At 41.9% G+C, this 9,589-nt stretch overlaps 1 protein-coding gene across 1 annotated transcript in view; it reads right to left on the bottom strand.

Moving 5' to 3' along the window:
• LOC133619258 (uncharacterized) overlaps nt 1–8,958 on the bottom strand; it is an 18,898-nt gene extending 9,940 nt beyond the window's left edge. Inside the window, exon 1 of the mRNA XM_072915439.1 lies at nt 8,673–8,958. Coding sequence (XP_072771540.1) covers nt 8,673–8,778 — 106 coding nt within the window. The 5' untranslated portion in view covers nt 8,779–8,958. The remainder of the gene's footprint in view (nt 1–8,672) is intronic.
• Between the last annotated feature and the right edge of the window lie 631 nt (nt 8,959–9,589).

Below are 9,589 nucleotides of genomic sequence, written 5' to 3'. Positions count from 1 at the left end.
CAAATGTGTGAGCAAATTGTTGAACAGTTTAAGAAAAACCTTTCTCAACCAGCTATTGCAATGAATTTAGGGATTTCACCATCTACGGTCCGTAATATCATCAAAGGGTTCAGAGAATCTGGAGAAATCACTGCACGTAAGCAGCTAAGCCTGTGACCTTCGATCCCTCAGGCTGTACTGCATCAACAAGCGACATCAGTGTGTAAAGGATATCACCACATGGGCTCAGGAACACTTCAGAAACCCACTGTCAGTAACTAGAGTTGGTCGCTACATCTGTAAGTGCAAGTTAAAACTCTCCTAAGCAAGACAAAAACCGTTTATCAACAACACTCAGAAACGCCCTCGGCTTTGCTGGGCCTGAGCTCATCTAAGATGGACTGATACAAAGTGTAAAAGTGTTCTGTGGTCTGACGAGTCCACATTTCAAATTGTTTTTGGAAACTGTGGACGTCGTGTCCTCTGGATCAAAGAGGAAAAGAACCATCCAGATTGTTAGAGGCGCAAAGTTGAAAAGTCAGCGTCTGTGATGGTATGGGGGTGTATGAGTGCACAAGGCATGGGTAACTTACACATCTGTGAAAGCGCCATTAATGCTGAAAGGTACATACAGGTTTTGGAGCAACATATGTTGCCATCCAAGCAACGTTACCATGGACGCCCCTGCTTATTTCAGCAAGACAATGCCAAGCCACGTGTTACATCAACAGGGCTTCATAGTAAAAGAGTGCGGGTACTAGACTGGCCTGCCTGTAGTCCAGACCTGTCTCCCATTGAAAATGTGTGGCGCATTATGAAGCCTAAAATAGCACAACGGAGACCCCTGGACTGTTGAACAACTTAAGCTGTACATCAAGCAAGAATGGGAAAGAATTCCACCTGAGAAGCTTAAAAAATGTGTCTCCTCAGTTCCCAAACGTTTACTGAGTGTTGTTAAAGGGGAACATTATCACCAGACCTATGTAAGCGTCAATATATACCTTGATGTTGCAGAAAAAAGACCATATATTTTTTTAACCGATTTCCGAACTCTAAATGGGTGAATTTTGGCGAATTAAACGCCTTTCTAATATTCGCTCTCGGAGCGATGACGTCACATCGGGAAGCAATCCGCCATTTTCTCAAACACCGAGTCAAATCAGCTCTGTTATTTTCCGTTTTTTCAACTGTTTTCCGTACCTTGGAGACATCATGCCTCGTCGGTGTGTTGTCGGAGGGTGTAACAACACGAACAGGGATGGATTCAAGTTGTACCAGTGGCCCAAAAAAGCGAAAGTGGCAAGAAATTGGACGTTTGTTCCGCACACTTTACCGACGAAAACTATGCTACGACAGAGATGGCAAGAATGTGTGGATATCCTGCGACACTCAAAGCAGATGCATTTCCAACGATAAAGTCAAAGAAATCTGCCGCCAGACCCCCATTGAATCTGCCGGAGTGTGTGAGCAATTCAGGGACAAAGGACCTCGGTAGCACGGCAAGCAATGGCGGCAGTTTGTTCCCGCAGACGAGCGAGCTAAACCCCCTGGATGTCTTGGCTCACACCGTCCCTTATGCCACCGAAGATGATCAAGAGAAGAATATCGACCTTAGCTTCACTGGCCTGCTGACATCAACTCCAAAACTGGACGGATCAGCTTTCAGAAAAAGAGCGCGGATGAGGGTATGTCTACAGAATACATTAATTGATGAAAACTGGGCTGTCTGCACTCTCAAAGTGCATGTTGTTGCCAAATGTTTTTCATATGCTGTAAACCTAGTTCATAGTTGTTAGTTTCCTTTAATGCCAAACAAACACATACCAATCGTTGGTTAGAAGGCGATCGCCGAATTCGTCCTCGCTTTCTCCCGTGTCGCTGGCTGTCGTGTCGTTTTCGTCGGTTTCGCTTGCATACGGTTCAAACCGATATGGCTCAATAGCTTCAGTTTCTTCTTCAATTTCATTTTCGCTACCTGCCTCCACACTACAACCATCCGTTTCAATACATTCGTAATCTGTTGAATCGCTTAAGCTGTTGAAATCCGAGTCTGAATCCGAGCTAATGTCGCTATAGCTTGCTGTTCTTTCCGCCATGTTTGTTTGTGTTGGCTTCACTATGTGACGTCACAGGAAAATGGACGGGTGTATATAACGATGGTTAAAATCAGGCACTTTGAAGCTTTTTTTTAGGGATATTGCGTGATGGGTACAATTTTGAAAAAAACGTCGAAAAATAAAATAAGCCACTGGGAACTGATTTTTAATGGTTTTAACCCTTCTGAAATTGTGATAATGTTCCCCTTTAAAAGGAAAGGCCATGTAACACAGTGGTGAACATGCCCTTTCCCAACTACTTTGTCACGTGTTGCAGCCATGAAATTCTAAGTTAATTATTATTTGCAAAAAAAAATAAAAAATTATGAGTTTGAACATCAAATATCTTGTCTTTGTAGTGCTTGATTTGCAAATCATTGTATTCCGTTTATATTTACATGTAACACAATTTCCCAACTCATATGGAAAAGGGGGTTTGTATAATTATGTCAATTTCCGGGATATTCTGCGTTTAAGAGCAGATTTTTTTATTGACCAATTCTGTGAGTCTATCCGCAGTTACGTTAACGTGGAAATCATACGGCCTTAGTTTTGTGTTAAGTTATTGATTAGGCATACTGTGTCAAATAAAATGTAGCAACCATGTTGAGATCCCAAAGTAGATATGATCTTTTTTTCCCCACTCACTCGCTCCTCATCTGTTTCAACGTTAGAAGCTAGACATTAGTATGAACGTTGCATGGCCTATTATTCCTTTTTTTCAATCTTATTTTGATGAATGTGTATTTCTCCATAAAATATAACGTCAATCCAGTTATTGTGGTGTGATGTCGTTGTTTGTAAGATTTGGTTTTCAACAAACCCTTTGGATCAGATTTCTAACAAAAATGGAGGTACTGTTGTAATTAGTCCTAAGTTATGAAGAAGGATGTGTCACATTCAAGAAAAGTGTTTTTTTAACAACAAATTATTTAAGAGCCTAAGTCATACTTGCCAACCCTCCCGATTTTCCCGGGAGAGTCCCGAATTTCAGTGCCCCTGCCGAAAAACTCCCGGGGCCACCATTCTCACAAATTTCTCCTGATTTCCACCCGGACAACAATATTGCTAAACCATCCTTCACTGGGCCCGTTTCCGGCCGGACAATAATAACGGTTACACCTCGAAGTCAAGCGCGGCAATCAGAACAGAAGAAGAAGGAGACGAAGCAGAAGAAGAGACATGGCGACGACGAGTAAGAAGAAGTATGCTTGCAAGTTCCAAAAGGATTGGAAAAATAATTTCAGTTCATCCAGGACAGCTGGAAGGGGAAGGGGTATGCTGCCTGCACATTTTGTAGATCAGACTTCTCCATTGAACACGGTGGTCGAACAGATATAGTCACTGATGACCGGTCAGAGAAGCACAAGGCTGGTCACAGCCCAGTATTATGGGCCACCTTGCTAAATGGAGACCTAAGGATGTAACTTATAGACTTGACTTAGACTTCCTTTTTATTGTCATTCAAAATTGAACTTTACAGCACAGATAAGAACGAAATTTCGTTACATAAGCTCATGGTAGTGCAGGATAAAAAAGCAATAAGGTGCATATATAAATAAATAAATACCGTATTTTCCGCACTATAAGCCGCCCCGGGTTATTAGCCGCACCTTCAATGAATGGCATATTTCAAAACTTTGTCCACCTATAAGCCGCCCCGGGTTATAAGCCGCGCCTACGCTGCGCTAAAGGGAATGTCAAAAAAACAGTCAGATAGGTCAGTCAAACTTTAATAATATATTACAAACCAGCGTTCTAACAACTCTGTTCACCCCCAAAATGTAATGTGCAAATGTGCAATCACAAAAATAGTAACACTCAAATTAGTGCAGAGCAATAGCAACATCAATAACTCAACGTTGCTCGAACGTTAATGTCACACAACACACAAAATAAACATTTAAAGCTCACTTTCTGAAATTATTCCTCATCCATAAATCCCTCGAATTCTTCTTCAGTGTCTGAATTAACAAGTTGGGCGAATACGGCATCCAAAATGGCCGGCTCCGTCTCGTCGAAGTCATCAGAGTCAATGTTGCTGTTGTTGTCGAGCAGTTCCGTGAATCCTGCCTTCCGGAAAGCTCGGGCCACAGTTGAGACCGATATATCCGCTCAGGCATTTACAATCCACTGGCAGATGTTGGCGTATGTCGTCCGGCGCTGTCTCCCTGTCTTAGTGGCGCAGGTCATCTTGTTGCTTCCTCTACCTATGCACCATTTATGTTCAATTCTCTTGCTGCTGCTCTATTTCCGTGTTCTACTGCGTGACTTATTGCCTTGAGTTTGAATTCTGCGTTGTATGCGTGTCTCTTAATAGGAGCCATTTTGTGGTCTTTACAGATGTAAACACACAAATGAAATGAAACGTAATATCCGCACGCTTCTTCTTCTACGGGGGCGGGTGCTTACCTTGGTGGTTGCTTACAGTAGAAGAAGAAGCGCTTCCTCTTCTACGGGGAAAAAAGATGGCGGCTGTTTACCGTAGTTGCGAGACCTAAATTTTATGAAAATGAATCTTAATATTAATCCATATATAAAGCGCACCGGGTTATAAGCCGCACTGTCAGCTTTTGAGAAAATTTGTGGGTTTTAGGTGCGGCTAATAGTGCGGAAAATACGGTATATATAAATAATATATAAATATATATATAAAAAAATAAATATATATAAATAAATAATAGATTACTGTACAGATAAATATATTGCACTTTTTCACATGCGTCCACGTTTATGGATGTATGTTATATTGTCTTTTTTATTCCAGCGAGTTAATCCATTTTGAGGGGAGTTGAGGGGATAATTTAATTATGATGCGTTCAAGAGTCTTACGGCCTGAGGGAATAAGCTGTTACAGAACTTGGAGGTTCTGCTTCGGAGGCTGCGGAACCTCTTTCTAGAGTCCAGCAGTGAAAACAGTCCTTGGTGGGGGCGGGAGGAGTCTTTGCAGATTTTCTGAGCCCTGGTCAGGCAGCGGCTTTTTGCGATCTCCTGGATAGGAGGAAGAGGAGTCCTGTTGATCTTTTCCGCCGTCTTCACCACTCTCTGGAGAGACTTCCAGTCTGAGGCATTGCAGGCTCCAGTCCAGACAGAGATGCTGTTGGTCAGCAGGCTCTCTATAGTGCCTCTGTAGAATGTGCTGAGAATGGAGGGAGGGAGCTGTGCTCTTTTCATCCCACGCAAAAAGTGCATGCGCTGCTGAGCTCTTTTTACAAGAGCTCCGGGGTGTAGGGACCAGGTTATAATGTCAGTTATCTGCACCCCCAGGAACTTGGTGCTGCTTACTATCTCCACCGCTGTGCCGTTGATGTAGAGTGGGGCGCGGCTGGACTGGTGCTTCCTGAAGTCAACGATGATCTCCTTGGTCTTGTTGACATTCAGGACCAGGTTGTTGGTTCTGCACCAGTCAACCAGATGTTTCACCTCCTCCCTGTAGTCCATGTCATTGTTGTCACGGATGAGGCCCACTACTGTCGTGTCGTCCGCATACTTCACAATGTGGTTAGTAGTGGACCTGGCGCAGCAGTCATGAGTCATCAACGTGAACAGCAGCGGACTCAGGACGCAGCCCTGGGGGGAGCCGGTGCTCAGGGAGATGGCACTGGAGGTGTTGTTGCCCACTCTCACAGACCGGGGTCTGTCTGTGAGGAAGTCAATCAGCTAGTTGCATAAGGGGGTACTGAAGCCAAGGGGGGCCAGTTTGCTCACCAAGTGCTGCGGGATGATGGTGTTGAATGCTGAGCTGAAGTCCAGGAACAACATCCGCACGTGTGTGTCCTTTCCTTCCAGATGTTCTAAGCTCAGGTGGAGTGCAGAGGAGATGGCGTCCTCTGTGGAGCGGTTAGGGCGATAAGCAAACTGGTATGGGTCGAATGTGGGGGGAAGTCTATGCTGAGACAAAGATGGCTAAGCTGATAGCTGCAAGCAACATCCCGTTCTCATTTGCGGATGTTTTCAACAAATCCGTGAAGGATATGTTCCCGGGTTCAGAGATCGCTCGCTAGTACGCAAATGGCAGAACCCGTCCCTTATAATATGGAGTCGTCCCGTATTTTAAGATTAAATTGTTAATTTTTTTTAATTTAAAGTAAGCAGCAAGTACAGTACAGTTAGTAGAAAAACTGTGTTTTCATTACTGTGTATTTGATAGGTGCCATTGCCCCGGAATTGGACAAGGAAGCGATCAAACCGTGCCAAAACCAACCCTTTGGTCTCATGTGTGATGAACGCACAGGCAGGAACACGGATAAAGTATGTATTTTCTATTTATACTTCTCTTGTAAAGTCATTTTTGTGGCTGCTGTCAGTGAAAATTTCTCTCTCTCTCTCTCTTTCTCTCTACATTAGAGATGTATATATATATTACATTAGAGATGTATATATATATTTATCGGCCGATAAATGCGTTCAAATGTAATATCGGAAATTATCGGTATCGTTTTTTTATTATCGGTATCGATTTTTTTTTTTTATTTTTTATTAAATCAACATAAAAAACACAAGATACACTTACAATTAGTGCACCAACCCAAAAAAACTCCCTCCCCCACTCATTTACACTCATTCACACAAAAGGGTTGTTTCTTTCTGTTATTAATATTGTGGTTCCTACACTATATATCAATATATATCAATACAGTCTGCAAGGGATACAGTCCGTAAGCCAGGGCCGGCCCGTGGCATAGGCCGTATAGGCAAATGCTAAGGGCGCCGTCCATCAGGGGGCGCCATGCCAGTGCCACAAATGTTGGAGAAAAAAAAAAAAAAAAAAAGTTGTTACTATTATTTCTAAATACAAAAAAATAATCTCACGTTAATTAAAATGCAAAGTAAAGCCTATTTAATAGAAATATTATTTGTTACAACATTACGCCCCCCCTCCTCCCCCCGCATCATGACTCTTTTTGGACGTCACCACATCAAAAAATCAACACAAGATGTCAAAACGGCCAAAACTGTCAGGTGCCCAGGGAAGAAAAAAGAGAAAAGAAGAGGAGGAACGAGAAAAGACAGAGGTGCCCAGGGAAGAAAAAAGAGAAAAGAAGAGGAGGAACGAGAAAAGACAGAGGTAGCAGGTAGGTAATGTTAGCCTACATGAAATTATTTGTCTGTTACAGAATGTGATAGTAACCTGGCTTTTTAGCATTAAGCTAATGTTACATGATTCGGCAATTGCTAATCAATAAATAGCTAGTTCTGTTTTAACGTCGGGTTAATATTGTGGAGGGGGCTAAATTGTTATGGAAAATAATAATGTAACGTTAGGTAATTACAGTACTCCCACCTTACATTCCTCAGGGACATTTGTATTAGATCTTTTAAGCAGGTGTTTTTTGTTTACATTATTGCCTTCTGGTTAGCTAATGTTTGCCCTGCAGTTAATAGTCACTTTTCCACCCCTTTATATATTAGGTATAGTTGTAAGTAAAAAAAAAAAGGTCAAAGACAAAGCTATTCGGGTTCTTGTGAGTATATACACTTCACTGCCGATGTGGGGGGGCGCCACCTAAAATCTTGCCTAGGGCGCCAGATTGTTTAGGGCCGGGCCTGCCGTAAGCACACATGATTGTGCGTGCTGCTGGTCCACTAATAGTACTAACCTTTAACAGTTAATTTTACTAATTTTCATTAATTACTAGTTTTTATGTAACTGTTTTTATATTGTTTTACTTTCTTTTTTATTCAAGAAAATGTTTTTAATTTATTCATCTTATTTTATTTTATTATTATTTTTAAAAAGGACCTTATCTTCACCATACCTGGTTGTCCAAATTAGGCATAATAATGTGTTAATTCCACGACTGTATATATTGGTTGATATCGGTATCGGTAATTAAAGAGTTGGACAGTATCGGAATATCGGATATCGGCAAAAAGCCATTATCGGACATCCCTAATATATATATACATATATATAAATATGACCCCCAGCGGGCCTTTTGAATATCTCCCTAATTTTGAGGTCTCAAGGTTGGCAAGTATGGCCTAAATTCCCAAACTATAATCTGATTTTAAAAAGCTGATTCAAAATATATAATGATTTAAATTTGCTTGGTAACTTTCTTTGACTTTATGAGCTGTGACACTTGTGGGGAACTTCCCAATCAAAAGTTGACAGTAATCATATTATTCTTCTTCTTTATTACCTCCAATCCTCTGCACGTTGATGTAGACATGTGGTCCAGTCTTCTCTTTGTTTGAATGATTGAGACTTTTATTAGTAGGTTGCACAGTACAGTACATATTCCGTACAATTGACCACTAAATGGTAACACCCCAATACGTTTTTCAACTTGGGTCCACGTTAATCAATTCATGGTCAATTAAATTATTCACACACTGCACATCTCTTACTCTTCCCCAACATCTCTTCTTCCACATCATTATTTTCTTTACACAAGCGCTTGTTTTGCTCTTCCACTTTCTTCATTTGACTTTTGCATTCTTTCATCTCCTCTGATGTGAACTCCACTGCCTTCTTCAAGCTAACAATCATGGCGGCTCTTTCTTTACATTCTTCAACAAGGTCGGCTCATTTCGTCTTTAAGAGCTTGCAATTCAAATAGTTTTCAAATGACAAAACTTCAAGTCACTCACCTTCATCTTTCGTCTTTATCTCCGTTGGTGATTTGCTGGAAGTTGATTCTCTTTCATGTTCTCTTTTAGCGGACGTCGCCATCTTAGCATAGCAGTAGTCGTCCATCTTCTATCACGTCTTCAATCTTCACTTCAGGTAACACTCCATCGCTCCAAAGTCAACGTTTTGTTTCGTGGACTTTAAAAAGACAAATCTTTGAGGTATTAGTTTCTATATTTGCAGTGAACATATACAGCAGTTAAACCGTACTTTTGAAAGGTCCGCCATCTTGCTTCTCTCCTAACCTTTCACTGCCGGAAATATGGTCGGTTCTGAATCTGCGCATGTGCAGAGAAAACGTCATTTCCTTCACTGTTGTAAAGCCCATAGACATCTTGTAAGTAGGCGCAGCATTGGCTGCTGTGACGCGAGAAATTCGGCCGCCATCTTGAAGTGGTGATGAGGAGCCGCGAGCAGCCTAAAGTGACAGTTGACAGGTAGAAAACAAAACTGGTGTTCAGCGTTTTCCTGCTCAAATGAGCGGACTGTTGAAAATAGGAATTGGGGGATTACTTTTCACAAGTAAGATGTAACATTAACGTACGATTGGTTGTATTTTGTGAAAAGAATATTACCACAGAGTTCAAAGCAAAATCATGAAATGTTCTATTTTGTCTTCATTATTTTGTCAGAATGCACCAGAATTAGGGATGTCCGTCCATCCATCCATTTTCTACCACTTATTCCCTTTGGGGTCGCGGAGCTTATTTCAGCTACAATCGGGCGAAAGGCGGGGTACACCTTGGACAAGTCGCCATCTCATTGCAGGGCCAACACAGATAGACAGACAACATTCACACACCATTTAGTGTTGCCAATCAACCTATCCCCAGGTGCATGTCTTTGGAGGTGGGAGGAAGCCGGAGTACCCGGAGGG

The sequence above is a fragment of the Nerophis lumbriciformis genome, linkage group LG20 (genome assembly GCF_033978685.3).
Source record: "Nerophis lumbriciformis linkage group LG20, RoL_Nlum_v2.1, whole genome shotgun sequence".
NCBI classification, from domain to species: Eukaryota; Metazoa; Chordata; class Actinopteri; order Syngnathiformes; family Syngnathidae; genus Nerophis; species Nerophis lumbriciformis.
The sequence above is the reverse complement of the archived record's forward strand: the minus strand, read 5'-3'. Positions and strand labels throughout refer to the sequence as shown.